The 16,177-nt window shown below is 39.9% G+C and overlaps 1 protein-coding gene across 1 annotated transcript in view; it reads right to left on the reverse strand.

Moving 5' to 3' along the window:
* Positions 1–5,155: 5,155 nt before the first annotated feature.
* Positions 5,156–16,177, reverse strand: part of TRIP4 (thyroid hormone receptor interactor 4) — a 67,845-nt gene continuing 56,823 nt past the window's right edge. The window contains exons 12-13 of the mRNA XM_030317940.1: positions 13,119–13,221; positions 5,156–5,459 (exon numbers count right to left, since the gene is read on the reverse strand). Of these exons, the coding sequence (XP_030173800.1) occupies positions 5,392–5,459; positions 13,119–13,221 (171 nt within the window). The 3' untranslated portion in view covers positions 5,156–5,391. The remainder of the gene's footprint in view (positions 5,460–13,118; positions 13,222–16,177) is intronic.

The following is a 16,177-nucleotide window of genomic DNA, read 5'->3' on the forward strand; positions in this document are numbered from 1 at the left end:
ACCCCACCCCGCCTTGGCTCCGGCTCTCCGCCCCCTCCCCGCGCCGCTCCGCCCCGCCCGGCCGGTGCCGCTGTGTCCGGGGCCGCGGGTCCCTCAGCCGCCACCGCCGCCGCCGCCGCCGCCGCGATCCGGGACAACCAGGGCCGCCCCGAAGACCCGGACACTGGACTCCCGGGCCCTCGGATCCGGATTCCGGGCTGCTGTGGAGTCTGGAGCGGGAGAGCGCCGGGGAAACCCGGAACCTGGATGAAAGAGCCAAATCCTGGGTCTCGGAATGCGCGGTCACACGGAGCCCGGATTATAGAGTCGTAGCTCTGGGAATGTTGGAAAACCCGGCGAGCCGGTTAAAACATAGAGAAACTCGAAGAAACCTGGATTGGAGAGCTCGAACCTAACGCTCTCTCCTCCTGGAAAGAACTCTCACTGGACCTGACTTCCCCGCAGAGAGGTCTCTGGAGGAAGTATCATATTTTAAATACAGAAGACACCAGTTCCGTATGTATCTTTCAACCATGAGGTGAGGAAAAGGCCGTGAGGGATCTGAACGTGAACATCCACAAAGAACAGAAGAGCTAGGACAGCTCATAATGGTTTCATCCATTTTATCCCTTGGTTCAGCAAAGTATCACCCCCCCCCCCTAATTTTTTATCCTTTGTTCTCCAGTTTTTTTCTTTTCTTTTTTTTTTTTTTTTTTTTTTTTAGGATTGACGCTTGTTTTCCTCTCCAAAGTACCCATTTACCTTTCTAGATCTCATCTCACCATCGGATATTACCAAATCTTGCTTTTTATTATCTAAAAGTCCTATTTTGTACTTCTTCAACCCACCATTCTTTTTTCTAACGACTGTAACTTCTGTCTTTCCTTATCTGTCATTCATCTGTTATTGCCCAGCGCACTACTACATAGTAGACATTCAGGCAATGTTTACCTGAACCCTCCCACCCACCTCTTGCTTGTGAAACAAACACTTCATGACCTCTTCCCTAAAATTTCCACCTCTTTCCACAGCAAACAGAAATTTAATTCTCAAAGCTCCCCATTCTTAGCCCCTCTTATGTCCTTCTTGTGTCCTTGACCATCTTAGCTCTGCAGTTTTATCTTTCCTTTCTTCCCTTATCCTGAGGCATCCTTCAACAGTGCCATTCAAGATAAGTGTGTGACTTGGGGATAGAGCCAAGTCATAAAACCCCTTTACTCTTCATCTACACACACACACAGCTGAGGAAGAAGAATCTCCCTTTGGTCCACCAAAATTCAACTTGTTCCAGTATAGTGCAGGACATAATTGATCCCTGGGGATAAGACATTTCCAGTCTTTACTGGACGACGTTACAAATGAGGAATCAACTACTTAGCAGGCAGAGAAAGAGTATGGTTCGGTGTTTTAGACTTGGAAGTGACTTAATTAAGGGTTAACATTCAAGTAGTCATCATTTACTGAAGAACGTGACTCTATCATTGGAGATGACATGACTGCAAAAATAGGGAACAAAGGAAAATAAACACTCCTACAGTGAACCTCAATTTTTAGCCAAAGTTATCAAGCCTGGAAGAATCACCAAAAATTTTCAAGTGACTGATATCCTGTACACTCAAAGATTCTTAAGTTTTGACTTCCTATTCCTCTAGACCAGGGATTGGAAAATTATGGGTCACACACTCACTGCCTGTTTTGGTATGTCCCATGAGCTAAGAGTGTTTTTTTGTTTTTTTTTTTTTACATTTTTAAATGGGTGAAAAACAATCAAAAGAATATTTTGTGTTGTGAGAATTAATACGAAATTCAAATTTCAGTGTCCACAAATAGAGTTTTAAGGGCTCATAGCCAGTCATCATTTATGTATTACCTATGGATTCATCTGCACTGTAACAGCAGAGCTGAATAGATGTTAACAGAGACTGTAGGACCAGGAAAGCCTAAAATATTTGCTATCTGGCCCTTTACAGAAAAAGTGTGCTGATCTGTGCTCCAAACAAACTGTCCAGTAGAACTTTCTGCAACGATGGAAATGTTCTATATTTATGCCCTCCAGTTTAGAAGCCACTAGCCCCATGTGACTGTTTGGGCCCTTGAAATATGGTTAATGTGACTGAAGAACTGAATTCTTAATTTTATTTAATTTAAATAACCACATGTGACTAGTGGCTGCCATATTAAACAGTACAGCTCTAGACTCTTGTCAAATCTTATGTACTGACATTTTTTTTGCCCCTTGTGCCAACATCTTATTCCCTTCCTATGTCACAACTTCATATGGATTCTCAGTCCCTCCCATCCACCCCCCATCTTCCTATTTATCTGACTCCAAACTAGGATGCCACACTTACTAGGTTTTCTTTCTGGGCTCTCCATTGTCACAACTGAAATCTGAAATCTGATCAGTTTACCAAGTTTCACCCCATGAATTAATCCACATTATGTGCACACATATAAATGGACAGACATTTACACAAGTTTCTTTGTGTCAGATGGAACTGTGGCTATGGTCTTTCTTCTCTGCATGAGAGAAGTAGAAAAGCCTTCCACATGCTGGATCCCTTGCTGCTGGTGTCTGTGATATGGATCACCTCCCTCCAAACACATTCACAGAAGCTGAGAACAGCAGATGTGTACTTGCTATTTGAATCTCAAGGAAAAAAAAAATCCTTCATCACAGGCCTTTCTTTCCTCCCCCTAGGCCTAATAAACTGAAGTTAGTTGATTTCTCTAGTTTAATAGATGCTTGCTTTTTTTACTGGTCTTTTCTAGCTGGGCAAGAGAACAACCCCAACACTGTCTCAATCTTGGCTAGGAGTTCTAGCAAAAGTATTAAAAAAAATTTACCAAATAAATGAAATCCATATAAATGGGCTTTAGTATAGACAGCAGTTAAACTCGAAAGAGATTAAAGGTTATAACTCATAAAAACCCTAACTTTGTAATTTTTGTAAAAATAATCTTCAAAGTCTAAGTTTTTCACAGCTACTCCCTAGGAAAAAATGGGTTTCTGTACACTTCCAGCTTGAAAAAAGGGGACACCTAGTTCTTTCTCTAGATTAGCTATACCAAGCAAAAAAAAAACCCTTACTCCAATCCAAACATCTGACTGGAAAGTCAAAGCCTCCTAAGTCCTGACAGAGAAAGTATCTTGTTTCATGTATCTCCCACTCTGAGCTTACATAATTGAGACAGGACCCTGTCTAGAAAAGCAAAAACAAAAAACACTAAACCCTTCAGGTACTATACACATTGAGAGCCACTGAACCCAACCATCCAAAAGGGGGCGCAGATATTTAGGCTGCAAAAGAAAACCAGCTCAGAAATGTGAAACTTCCCTCAGGCCAAGCTGTCCCAGAGTTAACAGGGTCAGTGCAAAGTGTTGTAAAGCACTGAAAGGCAATTCCTGGGCGAGTTTGTACTCAGGATGCTAAGAATTTCCACTAGGCTTTAAATTATGCTATTCATCACTGAGCAACTGACGGCCATCTACCCCCAAGTCTCTCCCACACTTCCTCCCGAGTGTCCCACAAATAAAAGAGAGACTTTACACCACCAACCACCACGTGAACTAAAAGGCTTTCACAGTCTAACCATGAAAAGAAGTTTCCAAGTTACTCTGCCATTTACTCATGTGGCACCAGCTGCATATTTTGGATGCTGAGGTGGGTTCTTGTAAATCTGTAATGTTCTTGTAAACTTTCTTATCACAGCACACAAAATGGTTGCATAACCTGAACTCTTGCAGCTCCTGATGTTTTTCTTTAGGTGTACACACACAATCTACCCAGGTGAAAAAAAATCAATCCAGACTCCTCTGTGCTTGAGCTGTCATTCACATAAAAAGGCAGGTAACTTTTTGTGGTTGTTGTTTCCTGGGTCCTTCACCTCCTGCCTTTTGGTTTTATTTTGGTACTCAGAAAACGAGACAATTCCAGTGCAGAATTCAAGATATTACTGCTTGGTAAACTATTAACACAGTGTGGCTTCATTAATAATACTAGGGTCTTCAGGAGACCAGAATGAGACTTTTTTTTTTTCCCTCTAAAGAAGTACCATTAGCTGTCCTTTCCATTTTCTCTACAGAAGTTGAGCAGGAAAAGAAAGAGAATACTGCATATTTGCATTACCAGAACAAGAATCGGGTAGGTTTTCCCTGGGAATCCAAAGTGATCAGGCCCCCACAAAACCAGTGCCTAGAGCTATGCAACAAGCAGAGTTCACAGTTGAGTGAACATCAATGCATATGAGTGGAGGCATTTCAATGCAAATACATGCTGAATATGAAGGATTAAAGAAAGGGGAAATTAATCTTTTTCATAACACAGGGCACTTTTTTTTTCTCTCCTGCGTGCTCTCTTTTTTAAGTCATGCACACAACTGCTGGAGGGAATCCAACTTCCCTAGTGTGGTGGTGGTGCTTTATAAAAAGCAGAACATACACATTTAAGACCATGAATTTCCTGAGGATGCCAGCAACTGAGATTCTGACAGCTCTGCTGAACAGACTCAGAAAAAAAGTGTTTCACTAAGTAGGGCCAGACTGATGAGTAAAATATCTCATTTCAAATCAACCTATTTTTTCAAAGCTCATAGCTTCCTGAGGTGTGATGGTTTAAAAGGTTGGGTTTCAGCATTTGGGGGTATATGAATACATTTACTGAAGGGACTTTATTTTTTAGTTTGCTTCTAATTGTCCCATCTAAGTGATGCTTTTGCAATACCCACAAAATAAATAGGGCAGTTTCATGTTGCTTGAGCAAGTAGCTCTATCTTCTCCCAGTCTGATCTTCTTATGTCCTAACATCTCAAACCAAAGAACAAAGTGGCAGCACCTTTTCAGGTTATCCCTTAAAAAAAAAAAAAATCTGCCAATGAAGGTTATTCAGCTTTTGAAGACTGTTCACTTCAAGACATGTTGGACTAGAGCAAAAAACTTGTTAAAACCCTTTCTGTCCCATCACAGGTATGCATTAAACATAAGATTCCTCAAACACCTTAATACTCTAACCAGGCTATTACTTTGAAAAGAAACTTTAAAATTCAAGTGGTCTCTCAAAAAAATTGTTAACCTTTGCTAAGAAAGTTCCCAATCTCAAATCCAAGCTTCAGAAAGGAAAGTAATTTCCAACTTGTTCTTTTCTGATACCATTTTGAGAAAAATGTCAAAGACCTAGAATTTTTAAAATAGCATTTTATAAATAATGTATTCAAAGATTTTGACCTACTACATAAAGTAAGAATCCCACTCTTTAAGAAAAATATACAGATTTAGGTAAGAGTCTAAATTCTCAAAGATTCAAGCCTGATGCCAAGCCTTTAGATTTCTAATGCTTCAATTCCAAGGGACCAATGGATAGCAATTTTAGTACACAAAACTCCACTATGCTGTATAGCTCCTTTTCTCCTGGGTCAGACAGCTTTATTCTGCTTCATTAACCCCTTCTTTGCTCCTTGATGGATCTTGGAATCCAGTTTCCCTGTAAGGGAGAAAAAGAAGCCTCATTATTTATTTTTTATATTTGCAATGCAAATCTTTCCTGGCCTCCCAGGTCTTCTGGTTCCTGTTTTCCTGTCACATTCAATTATCTTGCTTCAGGACTTAGACACTTTCAAACTTCAGAGTTTCATTCTGTAAGAATGAGGAAGCAGTGGGAACACTGTTTAAGGACACACAAATGTGGACACACACACACACACACACACACACACGATGAGTATTCATTCGCCTAAAGAATCTAAATCGTTAATATTTCTAATTTTGTAGCTAGAAGAAAAGAAACAACACGTTTTTCAGGAGGTCTCATGCTAAGGCAAGTTTGAAAAGAATACACATATATAATAAAGGAAGGCATTTCACACAGTGGGAAACTCATTCCTCTGACCTGTTAACTGGCTGAGCATAATGCATGAACCTCCCTCGCAGTGAGAAAAGCAGTTCAGTTCACCCCTTTGCTGCCTCAGACTTAATAGGGGGAGTGACCTGAAACAGTGGAGTAGAATCCACATGAATGGTTTACTGACAAAGGGCCCCTATCACCAGCTAAGAAGGGCAAAGGTCATAGGCTGTATGACTCTTCTAAGTGTTAAAGTTAGAAAACAAGCAACCTTCCTGTCCCAGGTGACCCTAATGAGAGGTACTTTACTGATGTGGTCCCTGACCTCTGACTCCTCAGATCTACCAGGACAGTTTGGTTCAGTGGTAGCAGCCTTAGGAGCCATCCACCTCATGCATGAAAACAATCTTCACAAAGTTCCTGTCTGTCTTACACATTGATTTCTCCCACAAAGAGTCTCACTTAAGTCAATAGTGATACTGGCACTGAACTGAAACAGAAACAGGTCAGTTTAGCCTCAGCATTACAAAAAAAAAAAAAAAAAAAAAAAAGATTAACAAGGAGCTTCCCTTTAAGGCAAGCCAGGTGTACTACAGCCCACACCCATAACTGCCCCCCCCCACATGCTGTCATTTTCATTTGTTATAGCAATCAGGTGTACAAGAAAGAGCAATGGAATAGAAGTCAGGAGACTCGGGTGCTAGTCCATCCCTCTGTGTTATTAACTAGCTGTAAAACCTGGGGCAAGTCATTTAGTCTCTCTAGACTTTAATACTCTCACTTGTCCAACTAAGAATACATGTCTTGACTACTGCAAAAGATTGTGAGAAAATAACCTCAGGGCGCCTGGGTGACTTAATTTCAGCTCAGGTCATGATCCCAGGGTCGTGGAATTGAGCCTCTTATTGAGCACCACCTACACGGAGCATGGAACCTGCTTAACACTCTCACTCTCTCTCTCTCTCTCTCTCTCTCTTGCTCTCTCTCTCTCTCCCCCCCTCTGCCCATCTCCCCCCACTCATGCTCTCTCTCTCTCTCAAATAAAATTAAAAAAAAAATTAAAAATAACGTCATCCTAGCTTCCCTTTTTAAGTTTTCTTAAGTTTTGTTTTCTTTTTCTCCTCATCTCTCTACGGGTATACCTGTCTCTGGAATAACATTACTTCTTTTTCTGGGCTTCCTCAGAAACCATCAGTAAGCAATACCCTGAATGCTATCCACTAGCATTGTCACAATGCTGTTGATTTTAATTTGGGCTTTACAGCACAGAGTATTCCCAGGGATTTAGGAGTCTTTCATCCCCCAGGCTGCCCAGCTGGAAATCCGAAAATGTGCCAGCAATCTGGCAAAAAGCCCTACTACAAGGCAAGTTTGCCTTTATATTCCTAACGCTGCCATAGTGAGCATCAAATGGTAGGTGCTCGGTAAATGTGTTCATCAAATGAATTAAACAAAGATGGCAAGGCAGACATTACAAATTCGAAAACCTTTGCACTGTAGGGACTAAGTAACCAAAATTAGCAGATATCAGATAAACACTAAGAGTATCCATTGAAAAGGTGGTGGTACCAGAAGCATAAGGAAGTACTGCATCTCACTCAACTTTTTAGGACAAGCTAGGACAGAATTCAGAATCCCACTTAGGACTTCACACTTCTAGTTCTCTAGTCCCTGAGACTACCTAGCTGTATGTGAGGAAGTCACCTAGTCACTCTTGTTCTCAGCTTTTTCTATGCCAAGAGGAAATTGGACTACGTTGTACAGGAGGATTCTTCCAGCTCTATGATATTGTGCCCTAAAAATGAAATGTGATTAGAATAATTTGTTTCTGAGGCAATCTGATAAAGTGCAAAGAGCAGGAAAATCAGAGACAGAAAGATGTGAGCAAAATACAACTTCTATAAACCTATTTACTCAACTGAAAAGTGAAAGGAGTAAAAAATTCCTAACTTACAAAGTTACTGAGAGAATTACAGCTAACATTAAGTGCTTTCTAAATACCAAGCACTATGCTGTTTTTTAATATACATTAAGTCATTTAATCCAATAACTAATTGAAATACTATATGTTAAAATGCTTCATAAACTCAAAATTCTCTGAAAAAGTAAGGGTAGTCATATTCATGCTGAGGCTTGGGAATATGTTTCTTATTTATGGTCTCAGTTTACCTTACAACTCTAAGCAAGTCTATTAACTATATGTATTTCAGATTCCTCTTATAAAAAAAGAGCCATTACCTTCTTGGCACCCTCAAAGCTTTACTGTCTAAGAACATTCCAAGTATAATCTTTGGAAAACTCCAATCTGATTGTGACAGCCCTCAAGTGAGACCAGCTCAGGTAAGATCAACCCTATGAAGCAAAGCCCTCAATGGATAGGCAAACTAATCCCTGGCTTCAGGGATGATGTCATAAAATGGAAAATAGGAGGAAGGAGATATAAAGGAAGTAGGACTTCTGGAGCATTCCCAGGGATTCAGAAATTCTTTCATCCCCTAGACTGCCTAAGAAAACTATACATGTGCCAGCAATCTGTAAGCTCCTTATAAGTAAGGACTTCTTGGGCGCCTGGGTGGCGCAGTCGGTTAAGCGTCCGACTTCAGCCAGGTCACGATCTCGCGGTCCGTGAGTTCGAGCCCCGCGTCAGGCTCTGGGCTGATGGCTCAGAGCCTGGAGCCTGTTTCCGATTCTGTGTCTCCCTCTCTCTCTGCCCCTCCCCCGTTCATCCTCTGTCTCTCTCTGTCCCAAAAATAAATAAACGTTGAAAAAAAAAAAATTAAAAAAAAAAAAAAATAAGTAAGGACTTCTTTACATCCCTAACATCTACCACGGTGACTGCCAACAGTGGCCAGCTTAGGCCAGTTGCAGGCAATAAAGGCAAGGGACTGGGGCCTCTTGCACGAAGAAGCAGTCATCACAGTTCCCCTAAGATGGCAGGAATTCTGAACTAGTTCTAGTTCAGCCTCATCTTTCAAGACTTGGGATCTGGACAGTTAACTACAGTTACATACAGTACACTCTTTTAAAAGCAGAGTGGTAATGCTTAATTTCTGTATTTCTCCAATATTTTTACATTTAATACCTACAGCATCTCAGTGTTAACCACATCCTCAATCATGGTGCCTAAGGAAAATCAAATGCATGTGCAGCAAATGGACAAGAAGTTAAAAGGGGAAAGAGTATTTGTCATCAATTGATATAACTCTCCTAGGGATTTCCACATGCTTTGCATAACATATAAGGCAGTACTTAAATGCATTTATAGAGCAAGTAGTTCATTTAATGTAAAAAGATTTCCTTTGTCTCTTTGAGCATTTAACCTACTCTATTATACTGTTTTGCATTTCCTAATTTGAGCAGACACACAGCCAAATGATATCATATTACACACTGTACTTTTCTGAATGATTTCAAGAAACGGAATTATCCCCAGGTCAAGCAAGCTCAAGTTTATGTGTCCAAAAGCATAAACCAAAATATATGCCTTTACTTCCAGTTATGGAGTGAATAAGTCATGGGAATAAAAGGTACAGCATAGAGAACATAGTCAATGATATCATATTAGTATTATATGGTGACAGATGGTAGCCACACTTGTGATGAGCAGAGCATAATGTATAGGGATGTTGAATCACTATGTTGTAAACTTGAAACTAATGTAACATTGTTGGTCAACTATAGTCAAAAAACTAAAAAAATGTATACATACCTTTAAATTTAAGGCATACACACACACACACACACACACACACACACGGTACAGCAGGTAAATAGGTTGTATTCTAAAAGCTTATTTGCAAGTCAGAGTTTGGAACTTGGAACATGTCTCATAGAACTAATCTATAAAAGATTCCTAAGCCATCCTACAAAACAAAAACAAGAACAAAAACATTTAAGCCAAAGCACTATAATTGAAGGAGAGTATTATTAATATTATGGACCTTTACCATTTAGTGGAACAACATAGCTAGAAGAAAATGTGAAGCATTACAGATTAACAGCCAACTATGTATTTTCCCCTGTGGCAGTGAGAGTAAAGACTTTTTCCAGCTGTAAGCTACTGAAGGTGGCTCCTTTGGACTACAAGAAGAAAGTTCTGGCAGAGTCTAAGATTTTAAGAGATGGTAAAGAGGAATGAAGGATGAAGGAATGAAGAGTTACAGGGAATAGAAACTTCACACCAAACTATATCCTCAGGTAGGATGGTTCCCTTTCAATAGAATTTTTTTTTCCAGGGTGCCTGGCTGGCTCAGTCGGTAGTACATATGACCCTTAATGTCACGGTCACGAGTTCAAGCCCCACGTTGGGTGTGGAACCTAAAGAATTTTTTTTTTTTCTGATGCACAAAGGGATTGGTCACCCATTCTTTCATTTTTTCTCTTTAAATTTCGCTTATTTCTGACTGATGTTTCACTTTGGCCTAACAAGGAAGAAGCTGCGGTCTCACAATTTCTACCTGAAACAAGCAGACAGCCCATTTGGCTTTTTAAAGCTTTTAACTACAATCGGGAAAGGACAGAAGGTTACTAAAGCTTTCCTCTAACAGCATCATTCCTCTCCACCCCTCTACCCCCCACCCCCATTAAACCTTATTGAGAAAAACAGAGGCCATATATGTAGTGAAAGTAGGTCTCTGGGTAGAGAAAGTACTGGAGTAAAACATTTCACAGAAATATCTAAACTGTTTACAGAGAACATTTTCTCACAGGAGATTAAGCAGCAGGTAAAAACCAAGATAGGGGAGGAAGCTAAGAAAAGGTTATGGGGACTAAAGATCAAGTAGCACTGGGTATGGGAGAAAAGACCTAAAATGTTTTCCTGCTACCACCAGTGCTGATATCAGTGCCTAGAATAAGGTGAGAATGGAACAGGGAGGGATAGAATGCCACAACCAAAAAAGAGGGACAAGAGAGAGATTTAAATACTAAATAGCGGAAGAGTGCCTGGCTGGCTCAGTAGGTAGAGCATGTGACTCTTGATCTTGGGGTTGTGAGTTCAAGCCCCACTTTGAGTCTACAGATCACTTAAAAATAAAATCTTGGGGCACCTGGGTGGCTCAGAATGTTAAACATCCGACTCTTGATTTCAGCTGATGTCATGATCTCACAGTTTGTGGGATCAAGCTCCAAGTTGGCCTCTGTGCTGACAGTGCTGAGCCTGCTTGGGAGTCTCTCTTTCCCTCTCTCTCTGTCCCTCCCCAGCTTGCACTGGCTCATGCTCATTCTCTTTCTCTCTCTCTCTCTCTCTCTCTCTCTCTCTCTCAAAATAAACTTTATGGGGCGCCTGGGTGGCTCAGTCGGTTGAGCATTTGACTTCAGCTCAGGTCATGATCTCATGGTTGGTGAGTTCAAGCCCCACGTCGGGCTCTGTGCTGACAGCTCAGAGACTGGAGCCTGCTTCAGATTCTGTTTCTCCCTCTCTCTGCCACTCCCCTGCTCACTCTCTATCAAAAATAAACATTAAAAAAATTAAAAATAAACTTAAAAAAATAAATAAAATCTTTAGAAAATAATGATGAGATCGATCAATCAATCAATCCTAAATAGTGGAGAGGAAGGAAAAAGTTTCCAGGGCCACTTGGCAACCAGCTGGGACAGTCTGAGTTGAATAATATGTAGAAGTCAAGGGCAACTTATGTTCAGATTTTCTGATATATAGGAATCTAAGGAACATATGTCTCATAAATCATAAGAGTTGCCTGAATTTTGTGATGAATATACATTAATCTAAATTCACAGTCCAAGCATCTTATTTTGTGATCGTAAGCAGTATTACTCAAAGTGTAGTCAGCTGAGCAACAGCATCAGTATCACTTGGAAGAAGGCCCAGGAACCTATGTTTTAACAGCTCTCTAGGTGATTTTTATTTGCAGTACAGTTTGAAAATTACTTCTCTATAGAACAGATTTATCAAATGGCTAGTTGGTCCCCCAGGTACAGTGTGAGGTAGAATTGTGCACAACCTAAGACAATGCATGCCCCCAAATTATCCAGTTCACAGAACGGGAAAGCAGTGTCACAGAGGCACAAAATAGTAACTGATGTGAGCAAATGGGACAGTTTCTGAGGTTGTTTTTATTTATTTTATTTTATTTTATTTTATTTTATTTTATTTTATTTTATTTTATTTTATTTTTTAATGTTTGAGAGAGCGTGCATGAAAGTGGGGGAGGGGCAAACAGTGGGGAGGGAGAGAATCTGAAGCAGGCTCATCACTGTCAGCACAGAGCCTTACTCGGGGCTACATGCCATGAACTGCATTTGCATTGTGAGATCATGACCTGAGCTGAAATTAAGAGTCAAGACACTTAACCAACTGAGCCACCCAGGCACCCCAAGGTTGTTTTTAAAAATAAGTTAGGCAGAAAGACCACCACTATGTATTTCCTGAGATAGCTTTGAAACAGAAGAGGCTGAGGTAGGACTAGACAGAGGAAGAGAAGTTAGTAGTAGTAGAAGAGTTAGAGATTGAAAAAGTAAAGTCAACAAAAAGTGATTAAGAAGTGAATATGCAAGGGTGCCTGGGTGGCTCAGTTGGTTGAGCGTCCAACTCTTGGTTTCAGCTCAGGTCACTATCTCAAGTTTTGTGAGTTTAAGCCCCACATTGGGCTCTATGCTGGCAGTGTGGAGCCTGCTTGGGATTCTCTGTCTCCCTCTCTCTATGCCCCTCCCTCACTCTCGCTGTCTCTGTCTCTCTCAGGATAAATAAACTTCTAAAAATAAAATAAAAAGTGAATATGCAGGAATTCAAAGAGGGTACTATAATCATAAATACATAAAGCAAAAGTTACAGAAAAAATAAATCATCAAGAGGTTTCAAAAAGAGGGCTAGGTTAGAGCTTTAGGAACCAGTAATCAAGGGCAAATTGGGAAGTGGAGCCTCCAAAACACTCAAAAAATAGACACACAAACTTCAGTCTTATTCTTGGATTGAAGACTGAAGAACAATGAATAAAGGTCATTATTGCCATTGGCATTGGCTTACTACTTCCTTTAATGAGCAGTGCAGCAGAGCAGAGCATACTCTTTTGGCTGACAAATGAGGATTTTAAATGTAATGGGATCTTAAATGCAAGTTTAGAGTGATTCACTAGCATACCATTAACTGTGGATCAACGTACACTTTGGAAAGGCTATATTGTAGTTAACTTAACATTAAAGTTATCACTAAATATAATCATATTAACCCTCCAATACTTGACATGCCATAAAACAGAGGAAGAAGAGATTTTTAAAAAGTTGAGCAAGTGAGACACAAGACACAAAGAAAAGAAAATTAGACCATCAAAGTTTGTGACTTACAGATTTTTGGATTTCCTTTAATAGGAAACTTCACAATCATTTCCTGGGGATTTGTGCAGATGAAAACAAATGGAGAATCAGATTCTTGATTCATGTCTGGATACTGTGAAATATAAAAATAACAAGTTCAGACTAGTTGGGACAAATTTTGAATTTCAAGGAGATTAAAGGATGTCCCAGATTTCACCTCAACATTCTGATGATAGCACTCTCCATTTCAGTCAGGTAAAGAGGATTATGCTTAGCAAGCAAGAACAAACCTTCACCTTTCCCCAGGCCTTAGCACAGTGGTCTTATGCAATCTATTGCCTGCCATTTCTGACTTCCTCTAATGGGAACGTCTTTAAAAAAGAATACCTGTTATCTTCCCAGAAGAAACTGACTGTTCTTTTTCTTTTTTTAAGTTTATTTATTTAAGTAATCTCTACATACAACGTGGGGCTCGAACCCACAAACCTGAGATCAAGAAAAAACTGACTGTTCTTTTAACATAAGTGACTGAGAGTTGGGAGAGTCACAGGTCTCCTTCTGGAACATCGGGCACCCCCTAGGTTAACTCAAGTAAAACACTGGAAGATTTAAGAAAAATAGAACATTTGTGGAAATTCTGCAAGAAATAATCAACAGAGCCCTTCTTTCACTAAAAGGAAGGAAGATGATTCATTCTGAAAGGTATGAACATGCAAAAGCTGTTTTGCTGGATGCATTCCAGACTTACTTAGGGTGAAAAGGTAACTGGTAGAGCAATTCTGAAAATTATTTAGAAGCCTCCTTTGGATCTCTCATCACAAATCTGTGTGAATACTTAGGACTTGTATTCCTTCTGCAAAGACAGACACAGAACCTGGAGTAAGACTATGCTGGCCACATAATTACAATTTAAGGAACAACTGAGGGTTGGCAGAAAGTGCTCTCTAGCAATGCCCAACTGATTTGTTGTTTCATTATTTCCTACCTTGGGATGTCTTGTATTTAGCATGTTTGACAAATATGACTCATAGGCTGACTACAACTATGGGTCAGACTTCATTCCCAGAGGAGCCTTTCTCCTAGTAGCTACCATCCTAGGTACGCACTTATTTTCCTCTCTTAGTCACATGCTAAGATATACCCTCTAAAGACCTAAGGCTCTAAAGTAGAAATGGAGGTTTCAGTAAAATAAGAAAATTCTAATTTCTCTGTAACTAGTGGAAGCATAAACAGTTAAAACTTCTTTACTGACCACTTGACCACTCTGTCGTAGGTGGTAGGTAACGCTATGGAGAAAACAGAGGAATTTTAGCAGCTTTTGGTCCTGCCCACATACCATGGCTTTCAGTGTGGGACAGGTGTGGCATGTACTTTGATAAAACATAGCTTAATATCAAGCATCAGACACAATTATATTCTGAGGCAAGATCAAAATGTTCATGGCAGAAAAGAAAGACTGAAGATGAGAAGGAAAATCCTCTTCTTTCCTTATCCCCTGGATCTTTAGAACTCAAAGAAAAGCAGGTTCCAGCTGTTACTGCTGAGGTGCTTTGGCACGAATAAAACCAGAGGCTGCCATCAAGATCTTTCAACCTAATTCTACAGAGGGCAAAACAGCAGCAGTCACAATTTCCATCTCCAATTTTCTTCCTCTCCCCTCTGTGTCTTAGAGTATTGAGGCAGAGGACAGGCTGCCAGGACCTCATGGCTCTGCTTTTCTGGAACTACAAGCTATTTCAGTCATCCTCTCCTCTTTTTCCTGCATCAATAAATGTTCCCTCTCTACTGAACCAATCCGATTAACAAACATAACTTCTGTAATGTCTGCCATAAAGCAAAAACTCTCCAGATCTCGCATTCTCAAGCTACTGCCCCATTTCTGATTCTCTTTACAACAAAATTCATTAAGAGATTGTCTGTGCTCTCTGCTTCAAATTCGTCTGTTTTTTTCTTGAATTCACTATAAACAGACTTTCACTCCCATCACTCCACCAAAATTATTCTTCATCAACTAAAGGTCATTGTTCACTTCCATGTTACTAAATCAAATGGTCACTTTTTCAGTTCTCATCTTAATTGATTTGTAGAATCTGACAGAATTCTTCTCTCCCCCCTTCTTGAACACATTTCTCACTTGGCTTCCAGGATATCATTCTCTTCCTGGTTTTGCTATTTTACTGATTGCTCATTTCCCCATCCTTTAAATGTTGGGAGTGCTTCAGGGGTCAGGCCTCAGACCTCTTCTCTCTCTACATTCACAACCTTGGGGATTTCCTTCAATCTCAAGAGTTAAAAAATAAGGTCCTGAATTTCTAACTACCAGAGGTGATGGATGTTAACTAAATTTATTGTGGTAATCATTTTGCAACATATATATGTATCAAATCCTTCTGCTGTACACCCTACACTAATACAATGTTATGTGTCAATTATATCTCAATAAAACTGGGGAAAAAATGAGGTCCTGAAAGTAAAAACCTAAACCACAATGAGATACTAGTTCATGCTCAAGAAATGACTACAATAAAACAAAATAAAACAAAAACAAAAAACATGGAAAATAACAAGTGCTACTAAGGATGTGAAGGAATTAGAACCCTCATGCATTGCTGGTGTGAATGTAAAATAGTGCAGCTGGAGTGGAAAACAGTGTGGTGGTTCTTCAAAGAATTAAAGCAATTCCACTTACGTGTATATACCCAAAAGAATTCAAAGTAGGGACTCACATACTTGTGTACCAACGTTCATAGCACCATGATTCACAATACCCAATAGTATCCACAATCCAAATGTTCATCAGCAGATGAACAAAATATCGTACATATGTACAGTGGAATATTATTCAGTCTTAAAAAAGAATCGAATTCTGATATATGCTACAACATGGATGAATCTTGAAATATTATCCTAAGCGAAATAAATCATGCAAAAGGACAAATATTGCATGATTCTACCTATATTAGGTACTTAGGATAAGCAAATTCATAGAGAAAAAATAGAGGTTACCAGGGGGTGGGGGGAGGAGGAACAAGGAGTTATTATTTAATGAGTACAGAGTTTCTGTTTGAGATGATGAAAAAATTCTGGCA

The sequence above is a fragment of the Lynx canadensis genome, chromosome B3 (assembly GCF_007474595.2).
Source record: "Lynx canadensis isolate LIC74 chromosome B3, mLynCan4.pri.v2, whole genome shotgun sequence".
Lineage (NCBI taxonomy): Eukaryota > Metazoa > Chordata > Mammalia > Carnivora > Felidae > Lynx > Lynx canadensis.